Source organism: Plutella xylostella, chromosome 11, assembly GCF_932276165.1.
Source record: "Plutella xylostella chromosome 11, ilPluXylo3.1, whole genome shotgun sequence".
NCBI lineage: Eukaryota > Metazoa > Arthropoda > Insecta > Lepidoptera > Plutellidae > Plutella > Plutella xylostella.
Window position 1 is genome coordinate 5,397,842 of NC_063991.1, and position 21,109 is coordinate 5,418,950.

Consider the following 21,109-nt stretch of genomic DNA (forward strand, 5'->3'; position numbering starts at 1 on the left):
GTACATATAAGGCAAACAAAGTCCATTGATCTTTTTAAATCTAAAGTTCGTCTCCACTACCTTCAAGAGCAGAATTCAGCATAACTCTCTATTTGTATTTTTTTTAATAGTCATATTTGTGTCCCACTGCAAAGGCCTCCTTATATTTGGTCCAACGATCGCGATCCTCCGCCACTTCAGACCACTCAGGTAGTATTATGATATACAAATACCTTCTCAATAGTGTTGGCGATGTTGTCATCAATAGGGCCGGAGTTGCCGATGCAGGTCATGCAGCCGTAGCCCACGATGTTGAACCCGAGCTGCTCTAGGTACGGGGTCACACCGGATTCCTGCGAATAATAATACATTACTTTAGTACAAGAGACATAGACATAGAAATAGACACATCGTTTATTTACTAACAAAATACACATCACAAATACAAAACAACATCAATAGGTACAGTGACATGAAGACTAACAATAATTGTGGTGTGTATTATGTCAGTAAAATGGCTCTGACTCAGCATGTGCTGTACAAAAATTTATACAGTTCTCGCTGGTAATTCTGCCAGAACCAGCGAGTTGAGGTAGTACGCGGCTAAAATATAAAGAATATTGAAAACGCCTTTGTAACAGCTAATCAAACTTTGTTGTGTATTTATTTAGCAGGCGTCATCGTACATACGCGTGACTGGAATAGGCTAAGTAAAAAACATGTAAATAATGATTTCAAGAAGAAGTTTTATTACCTGTAAGTAACTAACGTAGTAATAAGCAACATTGTTACTAACAAATTAGGGCTAACAAATGGTTAATAATAATAACAAATGAGTATATGTTAAGGTCTTACCCTGAGGTAGTAGGTGACGACCCCCGACCCCGGGGACAGACTGGTCTTGATGTAGGGAGCCACGCGCAGCCCCGCCTCTACCGCCTTTTTGGCCAGCAGACCTGGTGGGTGAGAAGAGTTTTATACAGCACACGCTGAGTGGGGGACTTTTACCATATAGCGCGAAAAATACAATATAGATAGAATATTCTTTATTTGTACACACACATGAAATAAACTTACATAACTTAAATACTAACACATATGTACAAAAATGGCGGTCTTAAAGCGATTTTTTCAAGACATAATATAGGATTACACATTTGCACCCCCCGTGAACCATTTGAATCCTAAATTGTCGCAACTGAAATATAAGAGTGTGTACTTACATATTTTATTCATTTTATACATTTACTAACAAAATTGGGTTGTGGTTATGGACTGGTAATAGACTATGCCGAAGGTCCCGGGTTAGATTCCCGGCCGGGGCAGATGTTTAAAGACAGATATTTTTACTTACTAGGGTTTTGGGTGTTAATATTTATGTAGCTCTGTAGATTTATATCAGCTGTCTGATACTCTAATCACAAGCTCTGCCTAGCTTGAAGTCGGATGGCCGTGTGTAAGATGTCCCCACATATTATTATTATTATTCCCCACACTGGGACGGGACAGGCTAGTGAATAGAATAGAATACTACTTTATTGACTTAAAAACAATTTACACAAATAACAATTTACAATATAACGCAATAGGCGGCCTTATCGCTAAAAGCGATCTCTTACAGGCAACCTTTGGGTGGAGGAGAGACTTAGAGAATAAATGAGGAATGGCGGTGGCGTGTCGGTGGCGGTACGGTACGGTCAAGTGCAGAGAAACCTGACCCCCCTCTCATATTAACAATGTTTCTGAGAGGGGTCAGGTCTTTCTGCCCTTTACCATGCCATTTATCCACTAATGTAGTTTTTCTTCTAAAAATGATTTTTATATTAAGGTTTTAGTTAAGATTAGTTTTATATCCGACCTCGGCTAAAACTTAAATAATTATAAGTGAATCCTATCATTTTGGCCATACTTTTTGTAATCAATTCTACTACTATAAGCTACTAAATGTAATCGCTGTTGGATTTTAATAAAGATAAAAATAAAAAGATAAAATAAAAATTTACTGTACCTGCGCCCAGCATGACGCTGGGGTTGCTGGTGTTGGTGCAGCTGGTGATGGCCGCGATGACCACGGAGCCGTGCCCGAGGGTGTACTCTCTGCCGTCGCTGAAGGAGAAGGAGCCCGACGCGGAGAGCTGGGCGGGGGTCAGGCCGTAGCCTTTGAAGCCCACCTGGGGAGGGAAAGGGTTGGTTTTAATAATGATGAATAAATTAATAAGTCAATAAAATAAATATGTGGCGACATCTCACACACGGCCATCCAAAGCTAGGCAAAGCTTGTGATATGGGTGTCAGACAGCTGATATTCAGCTGATATATCTACACAGATACTACATAGATAGATACAAATGAAATAGATAAACGACAACCAGACACAAAGCAAACACAAGTGCTCATCACACGAATGTTTGCCCTGGGCGGAATTCGAACCCGCGGCCCTCAGCTTCGGAAGCAGCTTCACTAACGCCTAAGCTACGGTGCCGTCAATGGAGATTATCTAAATAAAGTTATGAAAATAAAGAGTAAGATTTAGCAAATACTTTTTAGTTACACAAATACATAGGTTAATGCTCACGACTATAATACTAGAGAGTAATTAATAAACATTTTTCAACAAACGTAGAGCGAAAAGTGAGTGGCTCGCTTGCGGGTCACCTCTTACTACCCCTCCGGATTACAGTCGTGAGCATTATTTACCTACATTAATTAACATTAGAGCGTCAAAATAGAAAGATTTTGCAACGTAAACACATAGCATAGGTACTCATACACTAAATGAGGATAAAGGTTGTCTCGTACTGTAACAGGTGTTAAAAGGGTGAGCTAAAACGGGGTGACCCAGAGCGTCATTCTAAACAACAACCCCCTTCGGTTTACTATCCTACTTTCGCAACACCCTGTATAATTCACCATCAGCCTATAGCAGTTGCTGGACATAGTCCTCTCCAAATGGACGCCACTGGATGCGATCTATAGCTTTCTGCATCCAATCGTTACCAGCTACCTTTCGCAAGTCGTCACCCCATCTAGCCAGAGGGCGTCTTACACTACGTTTGCCTAGTAGCGGTCTCCACTCCAGAACGCGTTTATCGGTTATCGGTTCTTCGACAGAAGTACCTATGTTGTAAAAAAGCGCAATATAAGAAATGTCTAAAAACCAAACACACCTAAGCTCTCCAAGCTACTCGTAATACGCTAAGCTAAAGTCTAAAGTCTGAATCTAGACCGCGTGTCAACCTACAACCTGACCGCACTAGGAAGTGAAACATCAGCACAAAAGCATAATTATTAAATTATTAATCTTGACATGACAATGACACCAATATTGAGTTGTAACCTCGTTTTCATCACGCGTGGAATATGCTGAGTGGACCTTGGCGAGATTAGGTACTACTGACTATTTTTAATACATTTTTATTTATAAATAAATAAATATGTGGGGACATCTCACACACGGCCATCCGACCCCAAGCTAGGCAGAACCTGTGTTATGGGTGTCGGACAGCTGATATATCTACACAAATACATAGATAGATAGATACTAAATATAAATATCAACACCCAAGACCCGAGTACAAATATCCGTCTTTAAACAAATATCTGTCCCAGCCGGGAATCGAACCCGGGACCTTCGGCTCAGTAGTCAGGGTCACTAACCACTACGCCATTCGGTCGTCTTTTCAATACAGGATTCATTCAATACATTCTTTGGAATACAGGGTGAGAATATATCAGTAAACTAGAAGTACGCAGGTCTACAGGATGTTGCAAAAAGGGTATACGAAAGGCGAAGTCTCACATCAGGGGTCATCCTATACTATTTTTGTTCTTCAACTTAAAAGTTATTTACAACTACCCCACGAGTCAACTCGTGACGAGTCACCCTTTTACGGCTTGCTATACTAGTTTTACAACACCCTGTATATAATCAAATGGACGGTCGAATGGCGTAGTGGTTAGTGGCCCTGACTGCTATGCCGAAGGTCCCGGGTTCGATTCCCGGCTGGGGCAGATATTTGTTTAAAGACAGTTATTTGTACTCGGGTCTTGGGTGTTGATATTTATATTTAATATGTATCTATCTATGTATTTGTGTAGATATATCAGCTGTCCGATACCCATAACACAGGCTCTGCCTAGGTTGGGGTCGGATGGCCGTGTGTGAGATGTCCCCACATATTATTATTAATGTTAGACTGATCGACTTTCATTCTGGAGCCAACAATTTTTCTTCTTAGCATGTTAGTACTGTGATAACCACTAGAGACAATTTAGGTTCAACTTATACCAGTCAGACACGCGTCAGACCCTGACTATTCAGGATGCGCCAGATGTACCTATACAGGGTGTTACAACGGTGACATAGTATAGCCAAATGGAACTCAGTGAAAAAATGGGGCATCTTTAGAGAACAAAAAAGATTGTAAGACTTAGGGCTGATTTTTCAATGGTCAGATAAGTGTTATCTGAGGAATAACATTGTTGCTGTCACATTTGAATGTTTGTATTAGACAATGACAGCGACAATTTTATTCTTCAGATAACACTTATCTGACCATTGAAAAATCAGCCCTTAATAAGTCAGCCCAGACTTCACTATACTACTTTTACAAACACCCAGTTTAAAGTAACTACTATTAAACATACAACATGCCCTTATAGTAAACTTCTAAATGTTAGCTATAATAAAAGATATTTTTCTATGTATCTGTCTATTATTAAGTTGCGTGAAACTCTTGTAACCTTTGACTTCTTCTACAGTTAACTTTGAAAATGTTATATCATAATATTATCCTAACTAATCCTAACTAATATTATAAATGCGAAAGTAACTGTGTCTGTCTGTCTGTCTGTCTGTTACTCTTTCACGCCAAAACTACTGAACGGATTTGAACGAAATTTGGTACACATATAGTCTAGATCCTGAGAAAGAACATAGGCTACTTTTTATCCCGGAATTCCCACGGGAAAACTTTTTAAGGCGAAGCGAAGCTCGCGGGAACAGCTAGTTAGATATAATAAAGGTAAATGAGAGTATTCGCAAGTTCGGAAGACGCAGAGACCTTGCTGAGTCGGCGACATTTTGTATGTGAAGTAAGTATTGTGTGTTGTACTGAAGTTGACACACAAAAACTAACGAAATAATATTTAAAAAAGTACAATAGGCGGCCATAATAAATACTAAAAGTAGTCTCTTCCAGACAAACATAGCATTAAAGGAAAACTAATATAAGATGTGTACATACACACACATACACAAATGATCAAAAAAACTTCATAGTGAAATAGCTATTAAATAAATTATCATGTAATACCACTAAAACCAAATTTGACCGATTTATTAGGCGTTTGACAGTACTTTTGTTAAACACTGAAGTCTGTAGTAAGGCAATAACAGTCTGCTGCAACCTCAGATCGTCCTCCCAAAATTTACATCTTTATACTTGGAATCAAAGTCCAGCGGCAAACTTCAGTTGCCCGGATCATACACGCTTCTGCTGAACGAGCAATAATTTCATTTAAAACTAATGTATTGATATTGTTTGTTTTAGTTCAAGTCTCGTTTTCTATGTGGCGTAGTTATTGTACAGTGAGTGACACTGGAGGTTCGGTAAGTTCAACATACTTATAAGATTTTTTATATTTTATTATGTGTTTTTTTAAGTTGTAGAACTGTTTTATTATTCTGTGATGCCCTGAGTCACTCGCTTTCGGCGTCAACATCACCTATTCTATTATATTCTATTCTATTCTCTGTGGGGGTGTAAGTACCTGTACCTGGCTCTCTCGAGTGGAACCTTTGTGCATATCCCCAAGGTCTAAACTGCCTTCCTAAGCTTGGACCATTTCCCACCACGCTGGTCCACTGTGGGTTGGTGGGTTCACATATCTAGATGTGCTAAATCTAGACATGCCAACATAACACCACCTTGCCAATAACCTTTACAGTAAGGCCGCTCGATTCTAAAATGTATTACTTTATATCATTTGATTCTGATAGATTCTTAGTTACGAAATTCCCACGAGAAAGTTTTTAGGTAGGCATTTATTATAAAAACAAAAATGAGTCAAAACATAGTAATTAACAGGTAAGTAACTTACATTCATTTTGCTAACTACGTGCCTAAAATCAGTTAGTTAAGTAGGTGAAATCGATTATTTAATGATAATATAATTAGTAATTACATTTAATGTTCATCTTTTGTTCCTAAATGTAGGATTCACCTGAGAACTAAGTTTTTGTTAACAAAATATAGAAGTTCACGATGAGATAGAGTTCGAATCCTTTCCAGGCAGATTCTATTTTAGGTACTACTGGTTAGCAGTTATTACATGTCCACGAATACGGTGGGGTAGACGATTTCTCGAGTGGAGAACACGAACAGGCAAACGCAGCGTGGGACGCCCTCCTGCCCGCTGGACTGACGACCTTAGGCGGGTGGCGGGTAGTCGTTGGATGAGGAAGGCCGAGGATCGAGTGTTGTGGCGCTCCTTGGGAGAGGCCTATGTCCAGCAGTGGATGATTATTGGCTAATGATGATGATGATGATGAATACGGGCTGATGGTGAATGTTGCAGCGTCCCTAAAAGAGTAGGCAGAAATTGCTGCTCGGTAGTTATTGATCAGAATGAGGCACTCAGTCACACGTTTTCGACTTATTACAAAATATATAACTACCTAACCTACAGTATTTAGGTATGTAGGAGGAAACTTTAGATAAGTAGATATCCCAAACCACTACCATGTGTAAATTATCAATACAATGATAGTAGCTAACCACAAATATTAATTTATTATTATTGGTCCAATATCATATTTTACTAGGTTTATAAAAACACATATAGGTACATAAAGGATGTTAAAAACTGGTATACTAAGACAAACGGTGGGGAACATAAAGAAAAAATATTGTTCTATTGCTCTTGCAAATTCTCGTAAGACCTTTTAGCTTCTTGATAAAATGTTTGTTAATCTCACAGACATAATATAAAGCTGTTCAGACTTTTGCATCATTCTGTATATTACAACTTTAGCAAGCTGTGTCAAGTTGTGATATTAAGGTCCTTATACAGGGTGTTGCAAAAAGGGTTAAATTCGCGAAAAAAAATAATCATTTTCCATATAAACTTTGTTGGTTACGTGACTTTTTACTATGGAAAAAAATATTTTTTTTCGCTAATTTCCAAATTCTGATTTCAGTTTTGGGCTTAGATATACCATGCTGCACATGTAGGATTTGGCTTAGTATACCAATTTTGCAACACCCTGTAGGTATACATTAAAAAAACAATCGCTTGTGATATTGGGACTTCATAAATTAAACAAGGTATAACTACAACATCAATTCAAATAATTCAGATGCAAAAACAAAATCATTAGCCAAAATCTCTCACGCGCCATTTCCTAATCACTTACATATAAAATTTGAAAATTCCTCTTTTTTCTTTCTACCTCTTTAGCTAATGGTTAAGGTCCCATTAGCCCTAGAAAGTTGGGACCTCATTAGTTTATTTACACTTGTATAAATAGTATAGCTAATAGGACAGGGATATCAGTATCGAACTGTGCTAGCCCGAGGTAGCATACAAGGTGTTACAATAGCAAATACAGCGTGTTGCATTGGCAATATTCAGGGTGTTTGCAGTGTAGATGTAAAGTGAGTTTAAGTGAAAAGTGGTTTGGAGGTGTTGTATTGGTGTACCAGCTGTTTTGGGATTGCGTCAAAGTCTGTAAGTTTTAGGGCTGATTTTTCAATGGTCAGATAAACGCTATCTGAGGAATAAAATTGTAGCTGTCACTGTCTAATACAAACAGTCAGACGTGACAGCATCAGAATTGTTCCCCAGATAATCTTTATGTGAAAAATTTAAAACACTAATGGCCTTACCACAAAAAATTAGGCAGTATTTAACGGGTGTTTAGTGCTGTCAAACGCCTACAAAATTTGTCAAATTTCGTTTTAAACACTTGTTAAATAGTGTTTAAAGTTTTTTGTGGTAGCGCAGTAATAATATAAAGGCTGGAAATTTATCAGGGAACTAGCCGAAGGTTGTTTTTATCAAAAATCCTGAAATTTTGGGATGGAATTCTTAATTAACCATTTTATTTATCCAGCCACTATTGGTACCTTTTAAGACACGTAATACATATGGGTATATTTAGTTCATTTGCATATTACTTCTTGTTTCACCATAAATTCATTTGTCTACTTAAACTAAGTATATTTTCTCATTATGTGAGGATTTCATGAAGTTATTTATGTCCTATGTTATGTATTGAAGTATATTTCCATACAACATTTACATTTCTTTGAGCGGCAGCAATCGCATCCTCAGAAGGCACGCTTTAATTCTGTCACTGGGTTTGAGAATCCTGCTGCTTGAAGATATCATCATCATTATCATCATCAGCCGACAGTCCACTGCTGGACACAGGTCTCTCCTGAGCAGCGCCAGAACACTCTTTCTTCGGTCTTCCCCATCCAGCCACTATCGGCTACCTTTGCCTATATTTTAAAGGGTAAATTCGTATTATGTATTTATCTATATGTATCTGTATTTCATTATTTTAGGAAAACTTAACTAAGTAAATATAATAATCTAAAAAAAAACTAAAGATAACTTAGGTCTAATAAGTTTCCACCTTTAGATATATCAGCTGTCCGATACCCATAACACAGGCTATGCCTAGCTTGGGGTCGGATGGCCGTGTGTGAGATGTCCCCACATATTTATTTATTATTTATATTTTCTTGTATAAATGTCAATAAATAGTGGTTGTCATACTCTCCGTAGATATTTTCGTAGTTTTATCACTGGGATTTTGATACCATATGTGTATTGGATATGATTCACCGAAAAAGACATCATCAACGTTCATTATTTTCTGTTGAAGTTAGATTTATTGTACTACCATTAAAACCGCGTTTAACCAGTCTTTAAAACGGAATTTAACATAAACAAAGAATAAGTTTGACATCGTTTAGAAAATAGGTATCTAAGTTTTGACGGCCATTAGGTATTATGCTTTCTTTTTATATGTATACAGGATAGAATGTACCTAAAATGCTTCAGTCCTAAAAAAACTTCAAAGTTTGTTTAAAAACATCAGTGGTCAATTACTCAGTAGACAAGTTCTATTCTGTCACTGGGAAATTGATACTAGGTGTTTTCTGACACAATCTTCACACGATAGCTGGAAGAGATCACTCTAAGGTATAAGACCGTCGTTTGTACCATACCGTAATTTCATTGATTATTCTGTAACAATTTTTTATTGATATGCAAATACTCATTTCTTTGTTTTCTGTTATTTATATTTGCTTTTTTTATTATTATTTGTGTTTTTTTTGTCTGTTTCTGTTTTTGCAAAAGCGGCTGCCTATCACGAAAGGCTGTCGTTTTCCTAGAAGATAATTAGTCATTCTTATCACTGGGTGAACGATACCGATTCGTGTTAAGCAAAATATACTTACCATTGTTTAGATTGACGAGATGATTCAGATTTTTCGGCTAAAAATATCATTTTTATTTTTATTTTTTGTTTAATCACTTCTGTAACACCCTGTATTTTGTGACTTTTTAATTTTTTCTAAACCACATCAGCCTATAGGAGTCCATGACTGCTAGACGTACGCCTCTGCTAAAGCACGCCACTGGATGCGAACTATAGCTTTCCGCATCCAATCATTACCAGCCTCCTTTCGCAGGTCGTCTCCCCATCTAGCCAGAGGGCGTCCCACACTACCTTTTTCTGAACAGTGGATATCAATTCCTCAGTAGACATGTTTTGTTTCTGTCACTGGGAGATTGATACCATCTGTTTGGAAATACTACTTCTTGTCCCTAAAGGGTAGGCAAGCTTACAGCTTGTAATGATTTAATTCCCTTGCTGGGTAGACATATGTGGAATAGTGCACCCAATTTCACATTTTTTTTGTTGAAAGAGCCTTTTATTTTTGTCTATGGTCACCGGTTGTCATTTTTCTAGTAGATACGTTTTTATTCTATCACTGGGAAAATGATACGAGTTGTCCATAGAATAGAATACACTCACAAAAATCTTGTCCTAAAACTGTGTGTATGTTTATTTTTCTTTCTACACGTGACTGTGATTTTAGTTGCAGTTAAAAAAAGAACGACGTGTAGGTATTAAAAGATATCATATTTGTCTATGGTTGGCGGTTATCATTTATCCAGTAGATATGTTTATGATTCTATCACTGGGAAAATGATACTAGTTGACCATAGCATGATTCTACTGATATTTTACGCATGGAATTTAAACTACGTCATCACCTGCCGCTACACGGGTTCGTTATCGACGAAGATAAACGTTACATTACTGCGATTCGTCATAAATGCTGCGCTGTGTTTTTCGATGTCGATACCAAAACGTGTTAGGGCCGTAATTTGCTTAGCCTAAGCGCCAAAATGAAGAATTCGCAATCGCATGGCCAGTAGACAGTTTTTGAATTATGTCACTGGGTGTGTGATGCCTGTGTCTGTTAGATACATCTACACACCGTCTGATAAGAGCAAACGTATAACCACCAATTTTTTATGTTGTGAGATTATTTCCTACATTTAACACTTGTTTTAAATAACTGTGACACAAAATTCATGTATCTAATTATTTTTTATCATGTTTTATACAGGAAATTATATATTTTTTTCACATGGATAACTAATATGTATGTAGAAATTGAAGAACAAGCTGTAGGGGTTGACTCGTGGATTTGAAGGAAACCGCGTGTTGGTGATACTGGATACTAGTTTATTGTTGCTTGTACAGCGAGGTCCCGTGGAAAGAGAGCGAGTCTCCGCCTGTAGCGGCTTATATATGCTACCACCACCCGTGCACCACCGACACTGCGCCATCTAGCAGGATTTATAGGAACTTAATAATCGATCTATGGAGCAAGTAGCCTGCGAGATAACGCTGTGTTTACATAGGAACTAAGTAGTTAAACCTTCTAAATTATAGATGGCGCTAATATACTGTTAACACAGTTAACACAAGCTATTAGTCTAGTATCAATACTATCTATGTATGAAGTGTATTTGTCCTATGTACTATCTAATTACTGGCTTTCTCTTTAGGTTCCATCACAGGTCTCTCGAAGCAGACATTCAATGACAGCAGTGATCACATTCTCAGTAGATACGTTTATTATTCTATCACTGGGGGTTTGATACTAGCCGTTGCTGAATATTATCTACACTTCATTTCATAAGTCATCTGGAAGATACGGTTTTCATCGATAAGTCCGCCTATTGTATTAGACCCAGGGTCTTGGATGTTTAAAGTGTGTGTTATTTGTGATTTATGTTATGATTTTAGTGTATACTTTCATAAAAAAACATATTTTATTAGTTCATTAATTGTTGTTTTACAGATTCTATCACGCATAACATTGAAAATAACACATTTTGTTAACAGAAGTTATCATATTCTCAGTAGATACGTTTGTTATTCTATCACTGGGAGTTAGATACTAGCTGTTGCTGAATATGATCTACTCCTTATCCTCGAAAAAGAGTTTGCCGGTCTGCGCGGCAGTACCAACTCCAAAGGTAATTGGAGATCGGACTGACGGTCCAATATTGGAGCACTGGGTGCGAATAGTGACGGGATAGGCTAAGTAAAAATATGTAAATAATGTTTTATAGGATAAGTATTATTAGCTGTAAGTAACTAATATAGAATAAGCAACATTGTTACTAACAAATGGCTCTTCTTGGCTGAAAGAAGAGCCATAATTTGTTGGCCTGGAAGATAACATTTTGAGATAAATCTGCCTATTGTATTAGACCCAACGCTGTTGGTGAAATTTATCTCCACTTTAAGAAGATAAAAGATACATCCACATTTAATCCACCGCCTACCACCACTATGCAAGAGAAGAAGAAAAAAATAACATATTTAAATGTTAGTCTATGGTCAACAGCTGTCAGTTTTCTAGTAGATAAGTTTATTATTCTATCACTGGGAAACTGATACTGGTTGTCTATGGTCTATTACTACATCAGCGAGCCAGCATCAAAAGAGTCATCATCATCATCAGCCAGTAATCGTCCACTGCTGGACATAGGCCTCTCCCAAGGAGCGCCACAACACTCGGTCCTCGGCCTTTCTCATCCAGCCACTACTCGTCGTCGGTCCAGCGGGCCGGAGGGCGCCCCACGAAGAATGACTAGAGAAGTCTAAATATAAATAGCTGCTATTTCTCCAGTAGACATGTGGTTGATCTGTCACTGGGGAAGTAACAGTATGTTGATATTGGACGGAGACACCGATCTTGTGGAAGACAGAAGATTCGAGAAAAATTTAAAGATTATCAAATTCACTCAAGAAATGTTATACTTTATCCATATATCCATCTGATGAAACATAATGGCTTGTTTCTAGAGTCTCATCCTATAACTCATAACTAAATTTTATGTATAGATTTACTTATGAATAGCACTTTGCATTTACTTATAGGCCGGTGTCTATACCTTATCTATCTATCTCTTTGCTTTTTAACCGACTTCAAATAAAGGAGGAGGTTCTCAATTCGTCGGGATATTTTCATGTAACCACTTGACTCATCAATCCATTATTTAATGTCATACATGCTAATGTTAATTCAGATTTTCATATTTGATCTATCTAATGTCCATTGGCTCATCTATAGATTCACTCATCAAGCCACCACTGTAAAACATGCAATCAAAATTCATTTACCCCCACAATCGTTCAAAATCCATTCCTACACACATCACACATACCTTATTCGTGAGGCAGCTCTCGAAGTCTTGCTTCATGTCGACGACCGACACTCGGTCCTGCGGGCGCTTCGGCCCAGAGACTGACGTTACTACCGTCGACAGGTCTAGTTCTACCACCTGGAAGGAAAAGAGATTGGTTTGAGTTTGAGTGCAATGTTTGTTAGTGTGAAATAGATTAGTTTAGATTTAGTTATGTGTTCTCTAGTGTTTACAGATGTCACTACTGTGTACAGGTCCCGTTCTACCACAATGTAGGGATACGGGATTGGTTTTCAGTAGATGTGAGTTATCAGTGCAATGTTTGACGGTGTGAAATAAGAGTTATGAGTTCTCTAGTGTTTACAGACGTCACCACGGAATGATGATGATGATGTCCTCCACGACGTGTCCGTGGACGGCGACACCTTGTCAGTTCCTGGCATGTGCTCGTACGTGGCTTGCGAAGCCGAACTTGGTCTTAAACGTGCGGCTGCTAGTTACAGTGCAACATCTGTAGCCGCACGTTTTCATTAGTAGTAGTGTTGAAGTAGGTGTGAGTGATGAGTGCAATGTTTGACGATGTGAATTAGGAGTTATGAATTTTCGAGTATTGGAAGAAATAACTATGAGGTCTCTTCATATTTACGACACTAATTTAATCATTTTCTTCATCTTACTTAGCGTGTCAGTGAAAATCACTAAAGCTAAAGTAGTGTCACCGTGGTCAAGGGATTGACCGAACAGAAAGTAAATAAGGTACTATCTTAGACAAAAAACTAAATTTCGGAGCGCGAGTCGCGAATCTATCTCGTTGTAGTACTCTATGATCGTCATATGGTTACAAATTACCTGATGATACGTCACTCTATGAGGCTCCTTTCGTGCATTTCGCTAATTAGTCGTTGTTTTTACCCACCTGTGAGAACACGGGGTCTTCCAGTTCGTCGTCATAGTTCCGGAACTGCTTGGTGAGGCGAAGGTACTTCTCGATGAGGGCGATCTTCTCTGCGCTGCGGTCTGCAAGGAAACGGGTTACGTGTATAATCCGATAATTACTACTTGACGACCGAGTGGCGCAGTGGTTAGTGACCCTGACTACTGAGCCGAAGGTCCCGGGTTCGATTCCCGGCTAGGGCAGATATTTGTTTAAAGACAGATATTTGTACTCGGGTCTTGGGTGTTGATATTTATATTTAGTATCTATCTATCTATGTATTTGTGTAGATATATCAGCTGTCCATCACCCATAACACATATTCTGCCTAGCTTGGGGTCGGATGGCCGTGTGTGAGATGTCCCCATAAATAGGTTCAGTATAAATATTATCTAGCATGCAACCTAAACTTCAAAAAACCACAATATTCATGAGTAACTAGCCAATAACTTTTGAACCGCTGGACTGATTTTGATGAAACTTTTACATAAACACACTTAATGAACTTTCCTATCAGACAAACATAACCGCATTGCAATCGCCATACCCGTTCAAGAGCTACAGCCTTCACAAACTTCAAGGTCACTAAAATCTACAACCACACACATTACACTCACTTGTCTGAACCAAGTACTGCAGTGAAGTCTCATCAATAGCGAAGAAAGCGACCGTGGCCCCGAACTCGGGACACATGTTGGCGACAGTGGCTCTGTCGGCTATACTCAGCTGTCTCGCGCCGGGACCGCAGTTCAAAATCACGTCATTTTTCAGAAACTTACTCATAACTCTTGAACCACTGAACCGATTTTGACGAAATTTATCTCTGCACACTGCCCATGAATTCAGCTTTCACAAAACCTAAACTGAATTGAAATAGGTTCATCCGTTTAGGAGGTACAGCCTTCACAAACTTCAAGGTCATAAATCTACACACACACAAATCTTATCCCGCACATATCACACCAGTACTTACTAGTTTGCACCAGATATTGCAGTGAAGTCTCGTCAATAGGGAAGAAGGCGACCGTGGCCCCGAACTCGGGACACATGTTAGCCACAGTGGCTCTGTCGGCGATGCTCAGCTGTCTCGCTCCCGGGCCGAAGAATTCTACGAACTTTCCCACTACGCCGAGAGAACGGAGTTGCTGGGGAGAGATAATAGTTATGAAGAATACTCATGCTTTGAAAGTAGGTGTGAATTGCCTGAAAATGGGCGTGAAAGTGGATCTTTTCATCCTTAGGATAAATCGATTTCACATAACTGACACCACTTTTATTACTTTCTTAATTGTCTTTAATCTATACGGTATTTACAGAAATGTATCGAAAAAGATAGCCCCACTGTAGTGCAAAACGCCTATGAGCCCTATAAATTTCCCGCTTTTTTCCGTTTTGCTGTACGTCTTTCTCATTCCGCCATTTTGTTTTCGATGCCAGACTGGTAGTTAGCACAAGATAGTTAGGTTCACCAATTATTCAGCGATTTTGAAATACTTAACCTGCCTATAGGAAACTTATGGACTAAAATTATAGTTACAGATTTTTGTCACGTCTTGTTTTGCTTATCTTGCGCCCCGTTACCCCGAACAAAAAATCGGGTTCCGAACTTCCAAACGCTTGTGAGCCGTATAGGTAAATCTCCCTATTTTTCCGTTTCGCCGTACGTCTTAATACCGCCATTTTGTTTTCGACGCATTAAGGTAAGCTAGGGTGCTGTCGTATAGAAAATGAAAACGCCATCGTATATTCTGGGTCTTTTAACCTATCTTATTTATTCTATTTATCTTTATGGGACAGAATGATACGAGTAGCTATAGCTATATTTTTCCGTTTCGCCGTACGTCTGTCTCAGTCCGCCATTTTGTTTTCGTCGACTTAAAACTGCTGTATAGCACAGGTTACCTTGGTGATGGTGAGCACGAGGTCGGTGGAGGTGGCGAGCTGGCTCAGCTCCCCCGTCAGCTTGAAGCCGACCACTTGCGGTAGAAGCATGCTGATGGCCTGCCCCAGCATCACCGCTTCTGCCTCGATACCTGCGGGAAATTATATGTAAGTATTAGTGCTGGGGCACAAGAGCGGTGGTAGCTCAGTCGGGTAAGCGCCCGCTTCTCACGCCAGAGATGCGGGTTCGAATCCCGGCGCTGACATGTACCAATGAGTTCTTTTCTGAATTTAAGTACAATGTATACCATCGCTCTTACGGTGAAGGAAAACATCGTGAGGAAACCTGCATATCTAGATTTAGCACATCTAAATATGTGAACCCACCAACCCGCAGTGGACCAGCGTGGTGGGGAAATGGTCCAAGCTTAGGAAGGCAGTTTAGACCTTGAGGATATGCACAAAGGTTCCATTCCAGAGAGCCAGTTGCAGGTACTGTTACCCCCACAGAGAATAGAATAGTGCTGGGCAACGATAACCGATGGCGTAAACGTGTTCTGGAGTGGAAGCCGCGACTAGGCAAACGTAGTGTGGGTGGGACGCCCTCCGGCTAGATGGGGTGATGACTTGGCTAGTTATGATTGGATGGGGAAAGCTATACATCGCATCCAGTGGCGTGCTTTGGGCGAGACCTACGTCCAGCAGTGGACTGCTATAGGCTGATGATGATGATGATGATTAGCGCTGGGGTTGAATACCTAGATATCTCTGTTGTTTACTGTACATTACCTCGGACTCCCCACGTCGCGTCGTGACTCCCAGTCCTTTTAACATTATGGTGTGGGAGCTTACTCTACTGACCGCCTATCAGATCCTCGTCAGACATGACATAACATTATACAAGTGTACCCAATCGACCGACTATCGGTTTCCTGACACACATGGCATACCTTCAGTGTGTCTGTCTTATCAACCGACCTACTATCTGTTCCTTGTCACACATGACATTATACATTAGTGTACTCGACCGACCGACTATCGGTTCCTCGACACACATGACGTACCTCCGACGCCCCAGGCCACCACCTCCAGTCCGTTCAGCATGGTGGGATGTGAGTCTACTAAACTACTATTATGTTCCTTGTCAGACATGACATTATCCTAACTAATATTATAAATGCGAAAGTAACTGTGTCTGTCTGTTACTCTTTCACGCCAAAACTACTGAAATTTGGTATACAGATAGTCTACACCATGAGAAAGAACATAGGCTACTTTTTATCGCGGTATTCCCACGGGAAAACTTTTTAAGGCGAAGCGAAGCTCGCGGGATCACCTAGTATTCTATACTATACTCGACCGACCGACTATCGGTTCCTTGACACACATGGCTTACCTCCAACGCCCCACGCCACCACTCCTAGTCCGTGCAGCATGGTGATGTGTGAGCTTACTGTAGTGACCGACTATCGGTTCCTCGACACACATGACTTACCTCCAACACCCCAGGCGACCACCCCCAGTCCGTTCAGCATGGTGGGATGTGAGTCTACTAAACTATTATACAATGTGCTTTGTTAGACATGACATTATACACTCGAGCGACCGATTATCGGTTCCTCGACGACACACATAAGCATATAACTTACCCCCAACACCCCACGCCACCAGCCCTAGTCCATTTAACATGGTGAGAGCTTACTGTAGTGACCGATTATCGGTTCCTCGACACACATGACTTACCTCCAACACCCCAGGCCACCACCTCCAGTCCGTTCAGCATGGTGGTGTGTGAGTCTACTAAACTACTATTATATGTTCCTTGTTAGACATGACATTATACACTCCAGACGTAACGCGATTCCAACGGAGGAGACATAGCACGGCGAATTCTTTTCTGCTTTAGATTTTCAAGCCAGTCTTCATCATGCTTCGCCATGCCTGCTTGAATATCGCGGCGCCATTCAGGTCTCATTTCGGCGCGTGTTTCCCAGTGCAAAAAATGTCGTGCTGCTATTGGACTATACAGCCATCAACGACGGTGCGGCCGTCGTAACTCATAACCCACGAGCGCTGCAACAATCATCTATATAGATGCTGTGGCCAATGATGATATACACTCCAGCGACCGACTATCGTTTTCCTGACATACCTTCAGTGTTTCTGTCTTATCAACCGACCCACTATCGGTTCCTCATCAGATATGACATTATACACTAGTGTACTCGACCAACCCACTATCGGCTCCTCGACACACACACACACACACACACACACACACACATGACTTACCTCCGACGCCCCAGGCCACCACTCCCAGTCCGTTCAGCATGGTGGTGTGTGAGTCTACTAAGCTACTATAATTATATTCCTTGTTAGACATGACATTATACACTCAACCGACCGATTATCGGTTTCCTGACACACATGACTCCTCCAGTGGTGTGTGAGTCTACTCAACCGACCCCCTATCTGTTCCTCATCAAACATGACATTCAATTCAAATTCAAATTCAAATCATTTATTTATAAAATAATATTTATACGTCACAACTCACAAATCATAATTACAATCACAAATTATAATCACAAGTTATACTTATTACATTTTATAGATAGGTACATTAGCTAATTAACTATGTAATATTATTTAGGTAATTACAATTTAATTTTAATGTTAATTTATAATGTAGTTTAAAATACAGTAATTTTACAGATAGGTAGGTACAGGTTGTTATTGCAATTTAGTTGGTAGGCAAGGTTGGGGTCACAGAGGACAACGAGGCAGGGAAGTCAGTGAATTTATAAATAGGCATATTAGCCAATATATTTTTAAGTTTTGCGATGAAAACGGTTTCAGATTTTGTTTCTTTTACGTTATCAGGCAGTGCATTGTATACTCTGGGAACGAGAGTGTTAATACATTTATCAGACTTGGCGAGCCTAGTCGCGGGCGCGATCAGCTGGTTACGCCGCCGGGTGTTGACCCGGTGGAAGTCTGCTTTAGTATTAAATTTGTCGAGGTTACGCCTTGCGTATTTTGCAACTTCTAGCGCGTATAGGCACGGTAGTGTTGGGATGTTACAGTTTTTAAATAATTGTTGAGCGGGACAGTCCCATGGTTTGTGAGCAATTATTCGTACGACACGTTTTTGGAGTCTTAGTATCCTTTCGGAGCACGCCGCATTACCCCAGAGGTCAACACCGTATGATAGAATCGAGTGAAAATATCCGTAGTATGCTTTTTTCATATTTTCATTAGACAAGCTACTTCCCGGAGTCCTGTGGTTGTGCCCTGCGGCAGCTCCTTAAAGGACTGCTGCATTGTATCTCCTACGGGACTGTCGCACTCTTCCCATGCGACCGGGCGGGTTGGCAGGTTGCGGATAGCCAGTTGTTCGCTGTGCCACTGTTGGTCACAACTCTGGCACAGCGCACCCCGGACAAGGGAAGATGTCACTTATATCTGACCGGTATAAGTGGCATTAACCTTCCGCCCCCTCCTAATCCTACTCTATCATATTCCTTCATCCCTTGCTATCCTGGAGGAGTAAACCTTGACTCCAAAAATCCCCAATCCAAGGTGTGATCCTACCGTGCCGAAGGATGCGTGGCTAAGGGGGAGCTTAGTCGCAAACGGAGGGCACCGGGCACCAGGCGGAACCCGGGTGCAGTCGTCTCCCGCCTTACCTGTGCATGCGGGGCTCTGTATGGGTGGACCTTTATTTCCCTAGCTACTCGTGGGATCTTCATGTCTATGGAAGATTTAATTTTAGACGTAGCTAAGTTAGCTACTGCAGGGGACGACCCAAACGTCCCTCCTTTAGTCACTGGGGTACCGGAAAATCCCGCTGACCAAATCGCCCCTGAAGGGGCTGGTGACAACCAGAGAGAGCAGGTGTCTACCCGAAGACCGGCTCGCTCAGGTGCCGCCAGGAGAAGGCTCCGCATGTGGCTGGCAAAGGGCAAAAGCATCGAAGAGGCTAAAGCCCTCTGCCTAAGGCCGCTTGCGGAGACTGAGAGTGAGTTGGAGGTTGAAGCTACTCCCACCCAGGCCAGTAAAAGGACTAGGTCGGAGGAGCAAACGCCGCCAAATCCACCGCGGAAGCAACCTAGGTGTGATGGGACCCCGGAGGACCGCCCCACCTATAGTGCCGCCGCCAGCTCTCTCAAGGTGGGAGTGCGCGATGAGCGAAGGGCCCTCAGCATTGAGGACGTAGCGCTCTTTAACGCTGCCATCGAGAGAGAGCTCTATGTGACCGATTTTGCGCCAGGGACAGCGCCCGTCTTCGGGGGAGTGTCCTACGCAGACGGTCTCATTATCGTCACGTGTCTCAACCAGGCCAGTCGGGATTGGCTCTGCGGTTGTAGCAGCAGACTTCGGCCCTGGGTGGGGGCAGCCCTGAAGACAGTTGAAGGGCAAGCCCTACCCAGGCCCGTGATAGCGACGGCCTTCTTCAAGTCCTTTGCGGAACCGAAGGTCCTCCTCGATCTGCTGCGAAAGCAGAACGCCGGTCTCGACTGCAGCACATGGCGAGTGCTTGGTAGGAGGCTCGAGAAGAATGGTCAACATTTGACCTTCTCTCTCTCGAAAGACTCCTACGAAGTACTTAAGGCCGTGAATTTCCGTCCCAACTGTGGAATGGCTGGGGCTGTTTTCAGGGCCAGAGTCCCGAAGGGAGCAGCCGCCGTGGAGCAACCCACCGCGCAAACCACTCTCCCGGCGGCTCACTGCCAAGCTAGGCCTGATGGGCCGGTGGAAGCAGAGAGCCGAGGGGGGTCGAGCGCGGCGGTAGAGCCAGTTGCGGGGCCGAGTGGTATAAGTACTCACCGGCCGGGGCCGTCACGCGCGCCGCCGGCCGGGGGTGCTGCACCACGACCACGGGGCGGCAAGCCCGCGCGCCCGGGCGCCCGCAAGGCACCGGCGCCACGTGGGAGAGCTGCTGGAGCTGCAGCTGGAGTGAGGCGGCCCACGCAGCTGCCCTCTCTGGCAAAGGAGCACTCCAGTAAGAAAGCCTCCCGTAATCCCCTCAACAACCCACCTTAACCCACCAAGTCCCTAAACCTAATTCCTTCAACTTACCCTCCTTAATCTCCAAATCCTAAATCCTATCCCCTCCCTTCCTACCACCATGTTGAAAATCTTACAAGCCAACCTCCAACACGCGAAGGCATCTAGTGCCGTCGCGTGCAAGGTCCTCCAAGAGGATGGACTGGACATGGCTTTGTTACAAGAACCGTGGATCCATGGAAACACGGTACTGGGACTGACCGCTGCAGGTAACGTTTTATACAATACTTGTGGCAATAGACCCAGAGCTTGCATAGTCTTTAAAAAGAATATGAAATTTTTGCCGATTCCAGGATTCTGCACTGATGACCTAGTAGCGGCACACGTAATGCTACCCGGCTGTGAGGGCATGAAGCTCATTGTTAGCTCGGCCTACCTGCCCGGGGAGCACACAGATCCGTCGACGGCCCTCGCTCCACTGGTGGAGTATTGTGAGGACCAGAATGCCCAGCTTGTGATAGGGGCCGATTGCAATTCCCATCACACAGCCTG

At 41.8% G+C, this 21,109-nt stretch overlaps 1 protein-coding gene across 3 annotated transcripts in view; it reads right to left on the minus strand.

Annotated features, from left to right (window-relative positions):
• Window positions 1–21,109, minus strand: part of LOC105384627 (cytoplasmic aconitate hydratase) — a 40,516-nt gene that overhangs the window by 8,557 nt on the left and 10,850 nt on the right. For all 3 annotated transcript variants that reach the window (XM_048623846.1, XM_048623847.1, XM_048623845.1), the window contains exons 9-15: window positions 15,569–15,699; window positions 14,640–14,811; window positions 13,649–13,749; window positions 12,754–12,870; window positions 1,988–2,150; window positions 835–935; window positions 213–332 (exon numbers count right to left, since the gene is read on the minus strand). In XM_048623846.1, coding sequence (XP_048479803.1) covers window positions 213–332; window positions 835–935; window positions 1,988–2,150; window positions 12,754–12,870; window positions 13,649–13,749; window positions 14,640–14,811; window positions 15,569–15,699 — 905 coding nt within the window. The remainder of the gene's footprint in view (window positions 1–212; window positions 333–834; window positions 936–1,987; window positions 2,151–12,753; window positions 12,871–13,648; window positions 13,750–14,639; window positions 14,812–15,568; window positions 15,700–21,109) is intronic.